This window comes from Lissotriton helveticus, chromosome 7, assembly GCF_964261635.1.
Source record: "Lissotriton helveticus chromosome 7, aLisHel1.1, whole genome shotgun sequence".
In the NCBI taxonomy this organism is placed as follows: Eukaryota; Metazoa; Chordata; class Amphibia; order Caudata; family Salamandridae; genus Lissotriton; species Lissotriton helveticus.
Genome location: NC_136068.1, coordinates 736,454,215 through 736,474,917, shown reverse-complemented (window position 1 = coordinate 736,474,917; position 20,703 = coordinate 736,454,215). Strand labels below are relative to the sequence as shown.

Genomic DNA, 20,703 nt, shown 5'->3' with positions numbered 1-20,703 from the left:
TAGGGCGTTAGAGGAATGAGTTAAATTCATTTGCGGTCCATTCTTCAAGCAACTTCCATTGCTAAAAACAGTTCAAACCTCGAAGTTGGTTCAAAACCAGATTCATTCTTTATGAACGAAGTGCCTCCTCCTTGCTTTGTGGCAAATAGTCTTGCTCAAGTGAATCGATGTGTGACCAAATGTAGAAAAAAAAATGCCCTAAAACGAATCGAGCTTCGAATCTACTTTAGCTAAATAACATGTTCCGATAGGAAGTGCATCACATTGGTAATTTACAAAGATTTGCTCTGTTTTCCTGTGGATAAACCCTGCACTAGTCGAACACACGATTTGATCAATGTATTGCTGTTTAGAGTACACCCTCAACCCCTCACCCTCACTCACCCTCACCCTCACTCACCCTCACCCTCACTCACCCTCACTCACCCTCACTCACCCTCACTCACCCTCACCCTCACTCACCCTCACTCACCCTCACCCTCACTCACCCTCACCCTCACTCACCCTCACCCTCACTCACCCTCACCCACACTCACCCTCACCCTCACTCACCCTCAACCCCTCACCCTCACCCACCCTCACCCACCCACCCTCACCCTCACTCACCCTCAACCCCTCACCCTCACCCTCACTCACCCTCAACCCCTCACCCTCACTCACCCTCAACCCCTCACCCTCACTCACCCTCACTCACCCTCACTCACCCTCACTCACCCTAAACCCCTCACCCTCACTCACCCTCACTCACCCTCACTCACCCTCACTCACCCTCACTCACCCTCACTCACCCTCACTCACTCACCCTCACTCACCCTCACTCACCCTCACCCTCACTCACCCTCACTCACCCTCACCCTCACTCACCCTCACCCACACTCACCCTCACCCTAACTCACCCTCAACCCCTCACCCTCACCCACCCTCAACCCTTCACCCTCAACCCCTCACTCACCCTCACTCTCACTCACCCTCAACCCCTCACCCTCACCCACCCTCACCCACCCCCACCCACCCTCACCCTCACTCACCCTCAACCCCTCACCCTCAACCCCTCACACTCACTCACCCTCACTCACCCTCAACCCCTCACCCTCACCCACCCACCCTCACCCACCCCCACCCACCCTCACCCTCACTCACCCTCACCCTCACTCACCCTCAACCCCTCACCCTCACCCACCCACCCTCACCCACCCCCACCCACCCTCACCCTCACTCACCCTCACCCTCACTCACCCTCAACCCCTCACCCTCACTCACCCTCAACCCCTCACCCTCACTCACCCTCCACCCCTCACCCTCACTCACCCTCAACCCCTCACCCACCCTCACTCACCCTCACTCACCCTAAACCCCTCACCCTCACTCACCCTAAACCCCTCACCCTCACTCACCCTCACTCACCCTCACTCACCCTAAACCCCTCACCCTCACTCACCCTAAACCCCTCACCCTCACTCACCCTCACTCACCCTCACTCACCCTCACTCACCCTCACTCACCCTCACTCACCCTCACTCACCCTCACCCTCACTCACTCACCCTCACCCTCACTCACCCTCACTCACCCTCACCCTCACTCACCCTCAACCCCTCACCCTCACCCACCCTCACCCTCACTCACCCTCAACCCCTCACCCTCACCCACCCTCAACCCCTCACTCTCACTCACTCACCCTCACTCACCCTCAACCCCTCAGCCTCACCCTCACTCACCCTCAACCCCTCACCCTCACTCACCCTCAACCCCTCACACTCACTCACCCTCACCCTCACTCACCCTCAACCCCTCACCCTCACTCACCCTCAACACCTCACCCTCACTCACCCTCAACCCCTCACCCTCACTCACCCTCAACCCCTCACCCTCACTCACCCTCAACCCCTCACCCTCACTCACCCTCAACCCCTCACCCTCAACCCCTCACCCTCAACCCCTCACCCTCACTCACCCTCACAACACATATTGTGTTACAATAGGTGTCACATTTGCGAAAGATAAAACTATCTAGAGATGTAGCATAACCACCAGAGCTGCCATATAAGTCACGTAAATACAAAACATGTTGCATTCCAAATGCTATAGGTGTCACTCATCCATTTCCAAAACGAAAAATGTCAAACTCTTCTATTGCGAGACCTATTGCATTTTCAATGCTTGTTGTGTATTTGATGTAAATATCTAAGTGGCCAAGTGTATGCCCAGACATAGGTTATGTCCAAACTGAGGGAGCGATTGACTGAGATGCAACCCTGAGTAATTACCAGTGGTTGAGATTTATTCAAGCATTTCACCCATCACTTTTATTTGTTATATACTTCAGTGTGATGACCTAAGTGCAACAGGTGTGCCCAGACATGGATCCCGTGCTCACTGCATCACTGGAACCAAGTTAAACCCAACTAAAGAAACCCAAACCGGGCTTTGGTTGCTTGTGTTCAGGTTCAGAGAGGGCCTGGCCTGGTAGTTTGGGACAGATTATTTCAATTGGAGCAGATTTGCATATGGCTGGGTCCAAACTGAAGAGGCACTTTGTACAAAATTTGACGGACAAGGATGCATTGCAGCTCGATTAATTACCAGTGGTTTATTCAAGCATTCCACCCATCACTTTTCTGTATACTTAAATCCAACTTTTGAGTAGCTACTCAAAGTCCCAAATAAAGAGTAGGCTTAATCTTGTCCATATATATCTTCACTTTCTATGATTCCAATAGCAAGCCTGTTTAAGTTTTGAGCCGGCTACTCTTTACACTGGGCAAGGCTTACTTTGACTTCAAGGAGCCTCCTTCCTTCCAAGCCCTTTGTTTCTTGGACCCTGCTTACCCTAGCATCTGTCCTTCACTTGCCATGGTTTATATTTGCAGACATCTATATACCTGCTATCCTTCATTGGGGTTTACATATTTCTTCATTAACTTTCACACTGTAGCCTGAAACCTTTTTCCTTTTCAGTGGTGTAGTATGATGCACCTTGCCTGGGTGTTCAAGATTCAAAAAAGTGAAGTAGAATGCTGGCCGTGCTGTGAAGTTTGCAGGTGGCTATCTTGTTACTGTTATTTAACTTAGACTGCAAATAAACATAATTGCTGGCAGAAGAAATAGAGACAAGAGATCAGTAGTAAAGATAAAACAAGTGGACAAAGTAGAAGAAAATGACGGATTAGAAATATTGTATGAAAAGAATAAAAAAGCATATTAGCGTTGTCTTATGTGAATTGTGCAGCCCCAGGTCTCCTGTTTGTCTCCTGCATTGCTCTGTCTGTGTACATCCAGCCACTTAATAAGTGACTTATGCATCACAGTGTCAGATTTCAAACCTACGCAGTTGAAATCCAGCGTATTGATAGAGCGCGATTGTGCTCTTTTCATTTGTTGGGGTGCATCATAATCACGAGTAGTTTGCACCTACATTTATTCTTTGTCATATTAATATGGTACAGTAGAATGGGTCTGTAATAACGTGAAAGGTGATGTGCAACATATATTTCCATATAAACGTAAAGAAATGAATTTCCCGATACATAAGGCCGGGTTCCTCTTTAATAAATTTACTTTGGGACCCTTGGTCAATGGATCTTTGTTACCTGCTGAGAAGTGTAGAGGGGAGAAATAACTCATTAAGGCAGACTACAGTTTTTAAGAATCATGTCTCTGAAGAATCCTCCGAATTCTAAGTTAGTGGGTTTATTACAAAGCCAAAAACAACTGGATGTACAAGCACCTCATGACGAGGTTGTAGAAGCACATGGGAACTAATACAAATCCAAACCTACGAGCTAGTTGTATGCAATGAATCATAAACAGAATGACTAGTTCCAGAAATATAATGGAGGCAATGATTGCCCCCACGTCAAGATCAGACTTCAACTGTGGCTTATGAGTTAAAAGCATTAGTCTGTCCCTACACTACAACTACTGTGACATCCCTACTTAGCATTCCCCAGGCAAGATCAGGAAAGTGTCAGTGCATGAAGACTTCCCAAGGGAACGGGTGCCCCACCATGTTCCACCCAGGGCCACAGGACTGCGCAGGTTACCCAGCCTCTGTGCAGTTGCACAAAAGTGATGGTGGTGGTCGCAGCTAATCTGCTCAGTTCAGGGACTCCAGTCTTTCCTTATCTCGACGACCGGCTGCTGAAGGCGGGCTCGCCCCAGGATGTTGTCTCCCACCTCCACACTATGGCGGACCTCCTGAATCCGCTGGGGTTCACTATTAACATGCCAAAGTCGCACCTGATTCCCTCTCAGAGCAGTTCTGGACCCTGGGCTTATCCTTCTGAGTCCGGTCTATGATAATGATGTGTCAGCCTCTATCCCGGGTCGCGGTGAGAATGACCCTGAGGCTGCTGGGCCTCATGGCTTACTGCAACCTGCTGGTAGATCATGCTAGATGGCATGTGTGGGCTCTGCAGTGGGACCTGAAGTTCAGGTGTGAACAGCATCAGGGGAATCTTTCTGATGTCGTCCAGATCTCGGAGGGAGCTGCAAGTCAGTTACAGTGGTGGCTCACGAACCAGGATTGGGCCAAAGGCCGGTCCCTCTCCCTTCCCCAACCAGACTCCTCAGTAGTGACTGATGCGTCACTCCTGGAATGGGGCGGCAACATGGGAGAGACGGAGATCAGAAGCCTCTGGTCTCCGGCGGAGTCCAGGCTCCACATCAACATTCTGGAGCTCCATGCGATTCGTCTTGCACTGAAGGCATTCCTTCCTTCTATCAAGAGAAGAGTAGTGCAGGTGTTCACGCCATGTGGTACAGCAACAAACAGGGCAGGGTGGGGTTGTGGACCCTATGTCAAGAGGCTCTTCGCCCTTAGACATGGCTGGAACATCAGTGCATGTCTCTGGTGGTTCAACACCTGGCAGGTTCCCTGAATGCCATGGCAGACTAACTCCGCTGCCAGTGCATGATGAATCATGAATGGCGTGTTCGCTCGGAGGTGGTGCCAGGTCTCTTTCAGCAATGGGGAGAGCACTGGTTAGATCTATTCGCCACTGAAGAGAACGCACAATGTCCGCAGTTCTGCGCATTGGAGTTTCCAAGGCGGCAATCGCCAGACGACGCTTTTTGTTGCAAGTGGAGTTGCGGCCTCCTATACGCCTTTCCGCCTGTACCACTTCTACCCCAAGTGCTGAAGAAGATCAAGCGCGACCGGGCCCAAGTCATTCTTGTGGCTCCAGACAAGGCTCGAGCATGGCCATCGATCCTCCGATCAGACTGCCTCTTCGGGAAGATCTTCTGTCGCAGCAGATTAGGACGGCCCTCCACCCGAACCTGTCCAGCCTACTCCTCCTTGCGTGGAGATTGAGCGGCGACAGTTGACCGCTTTTGACCTGCCTCCTGAAGTCTGTAATGTAATCTTGGCAGCCAGGCGGCCCTACACTAAAACGGTGTATGCCTGTAGATGGAACAAATTTGTGGCATGGTGCACAGCAAAGGCTGTGGATCTCCTTTCTGCCCCTCTTTCAGAGGTTCTCCTCTTCGTTCTTTCTATGGCCAAGCAGGGCTCTGCTCTGGACACTCTTAAAGGCTATCTTTTGGCCATTTCTTCCTTTCCTCGCCTTCCTGATCATCCTTTCTTTTCAAATCCTCAATAGTTAACCCCTTTCGCGCTCATGACGAGCTGAGCTCGTCATGAGTTGCGCCGCTCGCACGCTCATGACGAGCTCAGCTCGTCATGTAACGTGGCTTTTTCAAAAACTGCGGTTATCAGATTTCTGAAGGGGATTACTAATCTCTTTCCTACTTCTCGTTTCGTAATTCCCCAGTAGGACTTGAACCTTATCCTTACATATCTTATGTATGCTCCCTTCAGCCTCTACATAATTGTCCTCTTAGTATTCTTACCTTGAAGACCTCTTTTCTGCTCACCATCACCTCTGCTCGCAGGTTGAGTGAGCTTCAGGCTCTTTCCTCCAAGCCTCCTTTTCTTGCTGTTCATCCGGACAAAGTGGTCCTTAGCAATAGACCTTCTTTAATGCCAAAAGTGGTTACCTCTATCCACATAGGTCAGACCATCACATTGCCCACCTCCTTCCCACCTGCCCACCCTTTTAAAGAGGAGGAGAGACTACACCGTCTGGACCCAAAACGTGCGCTGTCTTTCTATCTTGACTACTCAAAAGACTTCTGGGTGGATGATCAACTCTTAGTGGGTAATGTGGGCACCAAGTAAAGTCAGGCAGTGCATAAAAGTACCATCTCTTGGTGGGTTGTCCTATGCATTAAAACCTGCTATTCTTTAGCTAAAAAGGAACCTCCGGTAGGACTGCACGCCCATTCTACCAGAGCGCGGCAGCCACTGCTGCTTTGGGATGCGGAGGCCCCTTACTTGTAATCTGTCAGGCAGCCACGTGGGCATCCTTGCACACTTTTACCAAGCATTACTACCTGGTCAGCCAAGTCCAGAGACTGCTTTTATGGCCTCTCTCTTCTCCAGGACTTCCTGGTGTGAACTTGTTTCACAGACCCACGTCTGGGATTGGCATTGCTGGGGTATCTAGTGTAAAGTAAGAAATCTAGAACTACAGTCTTCCAGATGAACAAGTTACCTTCGGTAATGATGTATCTGTAAGTGACATATGTAATTATAGATTCCTTTCTGCCCCACCCATTCATCCTGGGGACCACGACGCGGACGACTGATGCCGAGTTGACCGACGCCACCTACAGACACACAAGGGTGATGCAACAAAAAAAAATTCTCCGGATCCAGTCTGACGCCGGGGGGTAATTCTAAGGTAGGGAATCTATTACTACATATCTCTCTTACAGATACATCGTTACTGAAGGTAAGTAACTTGTTCTTTTATCCTTCAATCTATTGGTTGTTATATAAATGCAGCTGACACACTATTTATAGTGGTGACTTTGCGTTGAATAGGCCATGGTTGGATGTTGAAGATGGCCACGCTAAGATTGATAATGACCCACAGCTTGAGTAAGATCTTGGAGGCTATATTGCAGACCACAGCCAAGTATCCCGCACTTTATGGGTATTAACTGCAAGGGCCTCCTCTAGCCTCCTTTTGGTAGAATGTGGTTCTGTCATGAACTGTATTGTTGGCTTTTATAACCAGGTTCTTTTTTTTTAGCTGGAAATATAATGCTATTTTCACATCGCTGTTTTACTCACCAGTTGTGATGCGATTTTTGAAAGAGCTGCAACATGTTTCCCCTTCTTCCCTTGTAATGCTCCACTGGTACCTTAAGCTGTTCCTTACTTATCTGAGGTGCACTCTGTTCAAACTGCTTCGCAGCTGTCCCTTACAGCTCATTACTGTTAAGGCTGTGTTCGCTGTCACCATCACCTCGCTATGTGAGTGAGCTTCAAGCTCTTTGTGTCAGTCCTCAATACACTACCTTCTTCCCAGAAAAACTAGTCAAGAGGACGTGAGCATCATTTCTACCAAGAGTTGTGACAATGTTCCACGTCGTCCAAACTATCACCTGCTGGCATTTAATGCTCCATGTCACCCTGATAGAGATCGCAGGTCACCCGTCCAATAATTCTCACCATACACGTACCAGGCCCATATTTTTCCAATTTATCATATACATTAATCGGGTGACCTAACAACTCTACTACCAGTAACCCTGGTTCCTTCCTATTTATTTCTATTGTACCCGACTTACCAATCCACCGTTACGGGTACCTATGACCACAATGGATCAGGGCGCTAGCTGTATAAGAAAAGGCAGACAAAAATACAAATACCGACTTTTATTTCTTCTGTATTCATCAAATAACCACAGACTACTGGGAAGTTTTAAAAGTTTATCTTAGAAATCAGATTCTGAGAGTATGCAATTTACAACGAGAAGGCAATCTATAATCAGAATAATGAAGAGCACATAACCATATAAAAAGAAAACTAAGGCAACCATTTATGAGTCTATAGGAAAGTAATTAACAAAGCGATATTACTGAATAGATTTCAGAAAATGGATCATGAACTAGACTTTTACTGTTTTGGAAATATTGCAGGGGAAAATTGGAAATCCTATACATCTATAGGAGGGGAAAAAGTGGAACACGCTACAGTTCTAGCATCATTACGTCAAAATCAGATTGCAGGAGAAAATTATATACCACATTTATGATTCATAAACAGTATGGAGAGATTGTGTTCTAAAAGGTAGGAAAACATAGGAACATGCTAAGGAAAAAATATACTGTGTGACTCTTATAGTAGGTTGCGGAAAGCATGGAAAATTAACGTATGCAAAGAAATGTCTTTATTAAAGCAAAGACAGGAAAATAGAAGGTGCAGTATAGAGTTTTCGCACTATATTTACCTAGAAAGGTGTGCAGACCAACCCTGGCCACGGATCAGTCAAGGACAGGAAATACCCCAAGGAAGGACAGTCATCTATGGGACAGCAGGTGCAGATTGGACACCCCAGGACAGGACCGGACAGCAAAACCAGATTAGGATCAGGACAGGACCACCAAGGCACGACCAGCACCCGCAGTTCGGAAGCAACGCCTGCGCTCCACCCTCTCTGCAGCTATCAGTCAGAACCCCGATTGGGTTAGCGAACTCCCCAGCAAAGTGCTCCGCCAGCACTTAAGGTTTAGTAAAACCTTTAAAGTCTATGGTCAAATTCGGACAGAGTGCTCCGCAGCGCTCTGTATTCAGTCATCTATTGAGTGCGTTGGGTCAGTGACAGGTCAGCTATTCAGACAAGTCGGACAAATTCTCTAGCTAATCCTAGGCTAGTTATACTGTTTTCGGGTCAGTGTACCACCCCCCAAATGTTGCAAGTGTCAGAATCCCCAATTTCGATTGGTCCCCAAGTAGGATAGGTCAACACACCAATCACAATTTACGTCTACAAGCTGAGTTTTGCATATTTTGGAACCGCCTATTGAATTTGGGGTTCCCATGACCGATTCTTCAGAATACAAGAGGAAAAATTACATTTGTTTCTAATGTAACATTTTTTTAGCTTCTACGGCTGGGTGAAGGTGCATCTTCCCAGGCACGTTTTGGCAGAGACCTTCAGTTGGCACTTGGTCAATGCCACTGCCAGAATTCGGTCATGCGCAGACTATCCTCTTAATATGGAGTCTTGAGCCTTGCATCAGACCCTCAATACCGCGGTACATGAAAAGTAAGCCAAAACAAATTAAAACATAGAAATAAATGAATTCACTGCATATTATGAGTAGCTACTTTATACTCCTTAAATTGAAAAATTATACTATGGCATTATAATTAGTGCAACAGACAATAACACGAGAGCATCTGCACAAGCTTCACCACGTTAGAACACCGACAGCCATTTTAGATGCAAGCACGCATGCGCACATTTTCCCACCAGAACTGCAACTACGTCACGTCACGTGAGTGTGACTAACGCATGCGCAGAAGCAAACCCTCAAGCGGCGGCCATTTTAGGGACACGAGTTATTCGTATTAGTAAACACATAGGCAAGCATCACTAAGATACATGCATATCCAAAATAAAAGGAAATTAGTAAAACGTACAGATTGAATTATAGGATTATAATGTGATTCGAGGTTCTTGATTTAAGCAAGTTGCGTAATATGCGAAATCTTGCTTCATCAACCCCTCTAAGAGAAGGGGAGGCTTTATCGTTTGAAACACAAATGAGCGTTCACCTTTTACATTGATTACACCAAGGAACATCGAGTGGAGAATTAACTCTCTCTGGGGTTCGCTGGAGCGCCAAAAACCAAAGCAGTGCAGAAGAGGGCCATCTTTCGCTGGATCGTGTTCTGCTTTAAGATCTGCTATGCACAGGCCAAAAGGAGCCTCCGAAAGGACTGAATGCTTATTCTACCAGGGCCACATCTGCTACTACTGCATTGGCTTGCGGGTTCCCTGCCCTGGACATATGCCAGGCAGTTAAGTACAATAGTGCCCCTCCATACATTCACGGAACACTATTGTCTAGACAGTCTGGTTTGCTAAGAGGGGCATTTTTCCCACTCAGTTTCTAGATTGAATAGACTCACAGATCCACTTTCAAATAGGTACTGCTTTGGTATCCATTCAAAAGGTGAAGATTCTGCAGCTAGAAGTCTCTATTGGAAGAACAATTTACTTACCTTCGATAAGACTCTTTCTGTGGAAACTGTCTAGCTGTAGATTTCTCACCATCCCTTCCTTTCACAACCAATTGGCTCTTGGGGCTCAGCGTCTGGGGGAGTGCTCAGCCTCGAAAGCAACTGACACAGCTACTCAGGGTGACGCCTATACAGGCTCCACGCGTCATTTCGGAGCAGAACAGAATTTGCGCGGAGCTGCATGGTGCCACCTGATGGGTGTTGCTGAAAAGTTTTCAGATCCAGTATGATGCCTGGGGTATATTCAAAAGCTAAGGAATCTGCGTCTGATAGTCTGTACTAGAAAAAGCATTACCAAGGGTAAGTAACGTGTTCTTTGGAATTGTAATAAGTCTGGTTATCGAATGCTAGGACCATATCCAAATGCAATTTTTTGGTATTGTACAGATGTCTGATTTACAATATTGTGGGCAGAGAGTTGTGATGGAGAAGATTCCTGAATCCCTGTGTGTTTTTTAATGTGTTAATGTCCTCACTTTTAATTGGGGGATTTGCCTCGACAAACTATATTTCTGGTGAATTCCGTTGTTCTAACAGACCGGTTAAAATGTAACGCTTTTGCAGGTCTGTGCAGTTTTTTTTTAATGAAGTTTGTCTTTAATTAACAATTTTCGTTGCCATTCTCCAACTGTTCAAGCAGTTGTTTACAAAGTATTCTCCTGCAGGTGCTTTATAATTACATTTTTCATTTATAGTGAGCCAGGAGTTTTTTTTGACGTTTTTTTTTATAAGGATGCCTACTAACAGGGATTGCTGGAATCCGTTGGTGTATGAAACACGTTGACAGTGATCTGATAGTTCTGTTTGTGTGAGAGCGGGAGTGCTTTCTTTGTCTACGTAGCCCATTAATGAATTTTCATTTCATTACTTGCCAGCTCTGTGGTGAATATGAATCTCTGTAGCTAGTCGCTTTTTGTTCTGGAATTGAAAGTGTAACTTCGAAGGCATTAACACATTTAATCATGTCTTGCCACTACTGTTATTGCCACCACCCTAGTAGCGGTCTTTTTATAATCTCTACTTACCTTAAGTGGGGTACAATACCTTCAAATGTAGACATATCTTTAAAAAAACCTCTCTTCAGGGGTGAGATTGTATAAGCTTCTTGCTGTCCATCAGAAAGATTCTTCCCGGCTTGCTGCCACATTTCTGTTTCTTCATTGTTAGAATTGCAAGATCTGTTAACCCAGCAGGGCAAGTGCCTCAAGGTATGGGGGTCTAACCAAATGTGCTACTTGAGCAATATTTGTAGTTTTTAAGAATAGTGTACACATTCAATTCACTAACCTCCTCAAGCATATTCATTTCTAGAGAAAGCAAATTAACTAACTACCACATTCGGAAGTGCATGAGTAATGCAGCATTAGACTACAGTAAGCAAGATCTAGGTGCACGGAGCTGAAGACTAGGGGGGTCTCCAGACCCTCGCACAGCATCCTTGCCCAGGGAGATCGGGTTCTGCTAAGGGTGCAATGAGCACTGAGGAGAAAATGACGACAAATATCGTGGCTGAAGAGGATATTGACCCTTGGAGAATATCCAACTCGTAAACCTCCTGGTAACGAACAAAACGTTTTTTCTAATGCTACAGTGATCCTCCAGCCTTGTAGCGTCAGAGGACAGTGGTCTTCGGTGAGCTGTATCAATTTGCACTGAGTGATATTTTATCAGAGCTGCCAGATTACTGGGGTTCCATGATGGGAAGATATTCTAATTCTTACGTCGGACTTCATAGGAAAACTATGCTGAATAACTGAGTAAGAAGATGGCCGACTTGGATTTTTAAGTCTTTATTTTTTGGACAATTTGTGTATTTGGAGGGAAAAAAGCATGTTAAACATGTGTCGACTGGTTTGACGGCATGCTAAACCGGACATTTGAAACTGTCGTCACTGTTCATCAGGCAGGGAAACTACTCTGTTAACGATATTTATGAATACTTTCTGTACCATTACAAACTCTGCAAACCTATTGATGTTTGCTCCTTATCCTTTTAGCATAGGTTAGCGAGGAGTCGTTTTTGCATTCATTTACTGCTTCTGAGCACATATTGGTGTTTTAAATAAGGCAGTTTTCTCCAGTCAATACAGCCTTACCAAGTGTCATGTGAATGCATGTATGTCTAAGTTAATTAAAATTTGTGATTTAAAAAGATCCTCCTTTCAATCATGGTCCCCGTGCTTCGTCACTCATCCCAAAGTTTTCAGTCTACTATAAACTCCCAAATATTCTTCTTAAACTCCCCCCTCGTTTTTACCCTGTCACATAACATGCACACACAACCTCTACTTACAAAAAACAACCCGTTACTTCCGTTTTCAAATCCATTCCCGCCGTTCTATACCTGATCTAGACTCTACTAAACACACAAGAAATCAAAGAGCACAAACCTAACGCAACTAATGCACATAGATTTTTTTTTTTTTTACTAGCTTCTTATCTTGGACTCAGAAGTAACGTGCCACTCACCCCAAAGTACTTCAACACCTCGTCAGGAGTAGTAAGCGCTATATAAATAACATGTATAATTACAGAGTGTGAGGAAGCATGTCCTGCCCGGTTTATGGTCGTTATTTTCCTCAGAGCAGAGACTTTCGGGGGCTTTGGAGTCGGTGTACTTCTCTAGATGCAAATTCTGTCGGACTGAGTTCCATCTGCTGCTCCCTTTTATGATGTTTTCATATCTTATTTGATAAACTTTCTCTTGGAAACATCTAAAAACACTACAAGTTACACTAGAGCTACAGCTGAAAAGATATATTCGGTATCTTTTATAGCTAGTTGATGGTAATAGTAACTCATTACTTGGAAACAGTACGTTTGTGGCAGGTTGTGCTACAGCTAAGTTACCTTGGCAAAAAAAGAATTCTCTTTTAGTATCTTTGCATAGCTCTTATTTGAAACAAGCATATACATTTCAGAAGAATCTGCCATTGACGCGTTGTTCTTGTGTTTGTTTTTCAGGACACTTTGGGACTTCGTGGGTCAAACATTACTGCACTTACCAGAGGGACTCCAAGCGGATCACGATGGTGGCTTTTGATCAGAAGTCAGGAGGAAAAGTGGTGAGTTTTCCGGTAGTGATGAGATATAGCTCGCCCTGAAACTATATTTCTTCAATTATTTTAGATGTTGGGTGATGCACACATGATCCTATTGAACGAAACGTGTAGACCAGTTACAGTGAAGGCAGTTCAGGTATCAACAAACGATCTGGCACTAATTGCTAATACCATGAAACACCCCAGATAATTTGAATGAATCCTTTTCTTAAATGTCAGCATTTATTGTCAGCATTTATTTTTAAGAACAAATATTTTTGGAAATACACTCTCAATGAAGAATTGGAAGAAAATCGCAAAGGTAAGATAGAAGAAAATGGGGGCCTGTCTACGGGAGAGGTTCACCACACTTTTTGTTTGTAAGGAGGGTCAAGCTGTTTTTGTTTCCCACTCTTCGTAACTGCAGGATCTCTTTTGCAATTTTGTTCTAGAAAGAATGGAAAATAAAAAATATTTGTTTTCTGAACAGGGGGTTGGGAATGTGTAATTTTATTCAGAATACTTACTTTGATGACTTTGTTTTTGGTAAATAGGTTTCCTTCCTCAGAATATTACCCTGCATAAAACTGCTTGAGCAGTGCACACCGGAGGGAAAATGGTTCAGCAAAATGCTATTTATTATATTGGTAACCATTAACCTGGCAGTGAGCAATAGTTGCAAGAAAAATGGTATGAGTGGATGGGATTGTTTTGGTCCTGGTAAATCTTGACTTAAAGAAAAGGGGGGACCCTAATCCAACCCAGAAGGGTGGAGAGGTTCTTCCACTCACTGGAAGTCTTTTAACTGTTGTGTCATGTGTCCAACTCATGCTGCGCTTGTATTATCAATGTAACCTGTCTATATGGGAGATTCAGTACGCGTTCATACAGTGGGCGTAGTGTACTAAATCTTTTCAGCATTCGGTTGGTGTCTGGATGCCTCAAACACCCCCATGTGAGAGGAAGTGTCACTTGCACGTGTCCACACAACCCTTAAAGATACGAGTATGGGTGTAGATTCTCTACCTCACATCACTTATATACAATCATACACCATTAAAATCATACACCCAGGTGTTTTGTCAATTATAAATGTATCGCCTCTCATAGGTGATATATTTTTGTCACTGTAATGTTCCATGCATCCTTACCCTTCTGTAGTGGACTTCTCACCTCAAGGGACTGCGGAGTGAGGGGGAAGCCCTACAATCACACACTCGCCACTGAGGGATCAGTACCAAAGTATCCCGAACCATGCAGAGCGCATTCACAACCACTCCACTTACTTCGTCAAGGGTCCTGCCCCAATCAATTACCTACTTGGTCCCGCGTATCCCGGCTTCCTAGGTCTCTGCATGCCAGGAGCGTGTCTTTGTTTGTCTGCATGTGTGGCTCGGCCGCCGGCGGAGTCCTGCCTTGGGCGCGTTATGTGGCGTGTAGCTCGGTGCGCCCAAAGGTGGCAGACTACGAAATGCCTCTGTTCCATGGGAGGTGTAGTTCCAAGTCTTAGTTTCGCATATCTGAAAGAAACAGGTTAGTGTTATATTCCTTACCTTAGAATATCCCCAGGCGTCAGACTGGATCCGGAAAGTTTTCATCAGCAGTACCCCTGCGCGTCGGTAGGCGTCGTCTATGGCTCCACGCCCGTCGTCAGCATTGTGATCACTGGGATGACGTCGTCAGAGTACTTAGACGCAACCATCGCGCGCTGACGTCAGTTCTTCTTTTTTCTGCATCAGCAAGCGGGAAGAGCTAGTACCCTAGTCACTTTTTGAGTAACTTTATGGCCTATTTTGGCTATCTTTTTCGAGTCGATTCGAATCCTGGTGCCGGTAGGGATGCCTGGATTCAAACCGTGCAACGCCTGTCACCGCCTGATGTTGGTGTCCGACCCCCACTGCCGGTGTCTCTACTGCTTAGGGGCCGCCACGATGACAAGTCGTGCCCCGAATGCCGGGCCTTGACGTCGAAGGCTAGGTGGGAGCAGTCCCGCAAGCTACTCGAGCTCCGGCAGTAGGCTCCGCGCCGCTCGAGGTCCCGGTCGAGGGGCCGGTCGTGGAGCCGGAGCCCGCACCGTTCGTCTGGCTCAAAGTCCTCGCATTCAGGTAAGTCGAGGCTCTCTAAAAAGAAGTCGAAGAAGCAGCATCGCTCTTCTGACTCCCCCCACCGTTCACGCAACTCGGCTAAGGGTTTGGGTGGAACCACCTGCGCGGCTCCGCCGGAGCCGCAGGCGTCGCATCCGGTCCCATACCTTCGGTCCCTGGACTACATGCGACGCCGGAGGAGGTACGTTATTTCCTCGTGGCCATGAGGACTCACTTCCCTCCGTCGAGGCCTGTTGGTGCGCCGTCTGGCCCGGCAGTCCCAATGAGGGGCCTTAGCAAGCCGGCGGCTTCGTCCCCAGCGCCGTCGTTGACTTAGGTCCCAATGTCGCAGGGCCCCCAGGGATCCAGGCCTGGATCCCGGTCAACGCCAGTTGACCTCGCGACTCTTCCGCTGACGCCGGCCCCGGTGGTGTCCCTCCCGGTGCCGTCCTCGGATGACGCCGTCCCCAGTTTCAGTCCGGCGTCGGATCGGCACCGTCTCCGGTGTCGATGGGTGAGCAATTCATCTATGACCCGGCTCCGTCATTCCTGCCTGTTTATCAGGAAACGGTTGAAGGGGAGGACTGGGAAGGGTCTGAGGAATTAGTGCCAATTGAGTCAGGACTGGGCAGATGAGCTAGGGGGTGCCAGTGGCCTTGACACTTCGCCTGACACTGGCTTCATTTCTCCTCCCTCCGTGGCTACGGAGGAGGGTGCTACCTATGGCATGGTGTTGCGCAGGGCAGCCAAGGCCTTGTCTCTTTAGCGCACTGCTGCGGCCGTGAGGACTAATCTCCTCACTGAGGTGCTTCAGCCGCCAGTAAGCTCTTTGGAGCCTCTGCTGCCGTTCAATGAGACCCTCCGACGTTCTGATGGCCACATGGTCCAAGCCCTCCACAGTGGCCCCTGTGGATCAGAACGTGGCCCGATGCCACCGCCAGGCTCCGGGGCGACCCCTGCTTTCTGTCCGTACACCCCACCCACGAGAGCCTGGTGATCAAGGCCCCTACGTCCCAGACCGCATTCCCGGCTGCCCCTCCAGATCGGGAATCCAAAAGGTTTGACCAGTTTGGGAAGAAACTGTTCTCCTCACTTAGGGGCCGAATATGATCGCGGTTTTCCCGCATCCTCCGGGCCGGCAGAAGCCACCGCCGGCCCAGAGGATGCGGGAAAACCGCTGCGGAGCCCCCTCAGACCCACCGCCAAATTAGGATGGCGGTGGGTCTGGGATTCCGTCTGCAGCATTTCCGCCGCGGTCGCCTTCCGACCGAGGCGGAAAAGCTCTAACTTGGCTGGCGGTGTCTATTCGACACCGCCGGCCATATTAGGATGGTGTGAATGTAATGCTTTTCCGCGGCGGCTGTTCCGCCGTGGAAAAGCATGCGGAATTTCAATTCGGGGGCCCGTTGCGCGCCCCCTGGGGGAAGGGGGTTGGGGTGTGCACATGGGGGGTACCTATGGTACCCCCCCTGCATTTGCGTGCACAAAGCAGCAGGCACCGCGCGGTGCCTGCCGCTTTGTGCATGCAAATGCGATGCATGCATTTTTAACATTGCGGCGGTTGCAGCTTGAAGCTGCACCCACCGCAATGTTAAAGATAGAGGATGTGACTGCCACCTCGGAGAGAACGCCGCAGCCCATGGGGACGTTCCCTCCTCCTCAGGGGTCGCGGACGGACTCGAGTCCGTCCGCGATCCTATTCGACCCCTAAGTCTGGGGTTGCGGTCTATCAACACTGCTTGTCTTTTGGGCTGTTACACCCACTCTTTGTGGTACACGGTTGCAGACGTGCTGCACCAGTGTCTGGAGGAGGCCCAGACACGGCTCGCCCAAGCTCTTGTTGAGGGGCGGGATGCAGCACGTTATTCTATCAGATGTTGACTTGATACCACGGACTCGCTGGGCAGAGCGATTTCCACGACGGTGGTGATCCGTCACCTCGCCTGGATGAGGTGCGCCAATTTTTTGGGGGCTGTCCAGTCCACGCTCGTGGACATGCCCTTCGATGGCCGTCGCCTTTCCGGCGACAAAGCAGACAGTGCGCTTGAGCGTTTCAAGGACTCCAGGGCTACGGCCAAGTCCTTGGGCCTGTCAGGGCCAGCGCCAGCAGCCTTGGCCAGAACGGGGAGGAGGGGTGGAGCGGTAAGGAATCTAACACCAACTACTGTTTCTTACAGATATATCGTTACCGAAGGTAAGTAACTTGTGCATTTGTCCTCTACCTTGTTAGTAGCGGTGTTATAAAGACCTATAGACTGTTTATACCAAGGCAGTACTCGCAGCCCATATTAACCCATTGCCTGTGTAATGCGCACTTAATTTTAAAAAAAATTACAAAAATGTGTATGGAGATTGACCATATTTCTTTGTATTTGTAGCTGTGCATCAACAACCTAAGTGATTGGTACACATGGCAGCTTCTAAATTATGGGTGCTGCTTCTAAATGATTAGTCTCCATTTGGTAGGGGGGTCCAAAACCGTCAGATGCTGTGCAAAGAGACAATTGTCATGTAAGGCTTCTAATCGTTGCACTGTGTATGCGACTGAAAACCAAGTGGTGTTTTGTCATTTAACATAGGTGTGATGTTTTGATTTGTCAGTATCAGTTATTGTTATCAACGTCACACATACCTATTCATCCCAAGAAGTGAGATTAGAAGAGTGTAAAAGAGTATAAACAGGAGTCTATCTGGTGTAACATTTGAAATTTGCAGAATAGTGCTACCGTCAATCCCGGGCATATCTTAATGGTAGATCAGTTGCCCCATGGAATAGTCATTGAGTCCTTGTGTGCGGGTCTTGAGTCTGTACACCCACCATTGTTACTTCTCTAGTAATCTTTGGGACACACCCGCATCCCCCTTGAGTTTCCCAATCACAGTCCACTGGAGATCTTGATCCGAATGTCTCCTTTCAACATAAGGGGATGTGAGTTTAGTAGCTTTTTTAGCTCTTAGTATAGTGCTTCTATGCTCGCTTATGCGTGTCTTGACTCTCCTGGTTGTCATTCCAATATATCGGCTATTGCAAGGGGATGTAATCATATAGATTACATTTTCAGTGTTGCAGTTAGTGTGGTGTCACTGTTCCCAAACCTGAGGAAGACCCAGGTCGATGTGGGTGGTCTGGGCTGTGCATTGGCAAATAATACATGAGCCACATGGATAATGTCCCGTCACTTGTGGATGGTTCCACAGGGTCATTTGTGTGTGTTGCTGGGTTTTCCAACAATCTGTATTTACCAGGGTATTCCTAAGGCTCCTGTTGCGTTTGAAAGAAAACAGTGGTTTCTCAAACGTTAGCTGGTTTGAAGTCAGTATGTGCCACTTGCTATTTATAATCTTCTTGATTACTTTTGCCAGTAAGTTTTAGGTGGTAACTCACATCAATGAGTTGGCTTTTTTTTCATGGTGGTCTCTAGTAAGGCAGAATGGGGGGGTGTTGTGAGATCTTTTCTGAGCTTGTTCTATTATCTTTTTGGGGTAGGTCTTCTCCTGCAGTTTTCTGGTATGTTTGTCTGCTTCTTCTTTGTAGCTTTCCAAGTCCAAACATTTTTTACTGATCCTTAGATACTGTCCCACTGGGATTTTCGATCTCAGGGAATGCGGATGTGCAGTGTTAAAGTGAAGCAGACTGTTTTGGTCTGTGGGTTTGGTATTGAGTGCTCTCCAGTTTTCTACCTCTGAATATGATGTTTAAATAAAGACATTATACCTTCGTGGTGCGAGTGGTCCTGGTGAAGTGGAGGAAGGGGTTCAGTTAGTTCATCCATTCTACAAATGCCTCAGTGCCCTTTTCATCACCGTGTTATATTATCAGGATATAATCTATTTATCTCTTCTAGGTCTGGACTTTGTCGGTGTAAGGATTGTTGGTCCCACTGTCGTGTTCTTCCAGTTGGCTCATGTACAAGCATGCAATACTGGGGGCAAAAATACGGCCCTTGGAAGTCCAGTGCTTCTGTCAGTAAAGTTGGTGTTCGAATCTGAATAAGTTCTCAGTCAAAGCCATGTGCATTAGCGTCATAATCCATTCAATGGTTGCATGCCAAGGCCAGTCCTGCGTGCATAGTGTGTTCTCAATAACGCGTAGGCTCTCCTCTTGAGAATTACTGGTGTACAGAGCTTCAACATCAAGACATATCATCCTCTCTTATGTGGGATCATACTCTACATCAGCTAGGATGTTGAGTAGGTGTTTGATATCTCACGTATGATCTGATGTGTGTGACCATTGGTCATAAAAAACAATCTAAGTATTGGGAGGTTCTAAAATTGAACCTATCCCAGATGCAATAGGTCTTCCTGGAGGTGGGATTCTGCCTTTGTGGATCTTGGGAATTGTGCAAAATAGTGATGTTCTGGGTTCGGCTGTATTGAGGAATTCCTTTTCATTTTTTAATCCAGTGCCTTTTCAATGCTTCTCCTGTGATTTTGGCAATTTTAATTTGTAGACTTGTCGTAGGGTCCCATAGGACGTTTTTGTAGTGTCTTGTAAATGAAAGTAAGGTCAGGTACGCTCCCCTGTAGCCGTCTTTGTCTTGAACAACGATGGCTCCACCTTTATCTGCTGGTTTAATCACGAGATGTGTTCTTTAGCTTAGTGCCTCTTGTTCTCTTCTGTTGAGATTATTGAAGGCATCTATCCTGGGTTGTAATTGCTCCACCTCATTGATGACTGCTTCTTCAATTGCGATTACTTTTGGTGGCTTCATGGATGGTGGAGGGTTGAAGTTGGATTTCTTCCATAGCGTGGGGAAGCAGGTGTCTGCTTCCAACCGGGGCTTGCCCTCAAAGTATGTTTTTACTCTGATTTTTCTAAAGAATCCACTCAATTCACATCTTGTCCTAAATTTGTCAATCTGAGCTGTGGGGACAAACCTGAGTCCCTTGTTAAGAACAGCCAATTTGTCTGGAGTCCAGGTCTCATTCGTAAGGTTGACCACTAGGACTACAGGGAGCTTGGGCCCGATTGTTCTTCCCTCGTCTGGCTCCTTGTGTTCACCCCTTCTCTTGATGCATCATCCCATTGGACTCTTCTGTTCCATCTGCCTCATCTTCCTTGTCCTCCACCCCGTCCTAACAAATACTGTTGGTCCTGGCTGGGTTGGAAGTATGCCACGTTTTGGAAATGAGGTGGTCCTTGAAACTGCTCCGGTCCATAAGGTCCTGGCCATGTGAACATCTGGGGAGGAAGGTATGCAGGGTTAAACCCAGTCCCTCTTGTACGCCTTTGTTTTCCTCTCCAGTTCTTGGATGAGTTATCACTGGACCAATATTCCTGGTCTGAGTGGCCTGAGTTGCTCCTGTACAATGATCCTGTATCTGAGTCTGGTTTTCTATAGTCCTCTTTAATGTATGGATACACTTTCTCATGTGAAAACTTCTTGAGATATTTCTGTAGTTTATTGATCTTGTTTTGCATCAGGTAGTCCTTATGCTCACCAATCTCTTAGTCGATTTAGAGTTTCTTTTTA

At 47.0% G+C, this 20,703-nt stretch overlaps 1 protein-coding gene across 4 annotated transcripts in view; it reads left to right on the top strand.

Moving 5' to 3' along the window:
• ARHGAP26 (Rho GTPase activating protein 26) overlaps positions 1-20,703 on the top strand; it is a 2,444,655-nt gene that overhangs the window by 603,375 nt on the left and 1,820,577 nt on the right. For all 4 annotated transcript variants that reach the window (XR_013598661.1, XM_078653061.1, XM_078653060.1 and 1 more), the window contains exon 9: positions 13,066-13,166. Coding sequence is in view for 3 of the 4 variants with exons in the window: in XM_078653061.1 (XP_078509187.1) it covers positions 13,066-13,166 (101 nt within the window). In the remaining variant the exon portion in view is untranslated. The remainder of the gene's footprint in view (positions 1-13,065; positions 13,167-20,703) is intronic.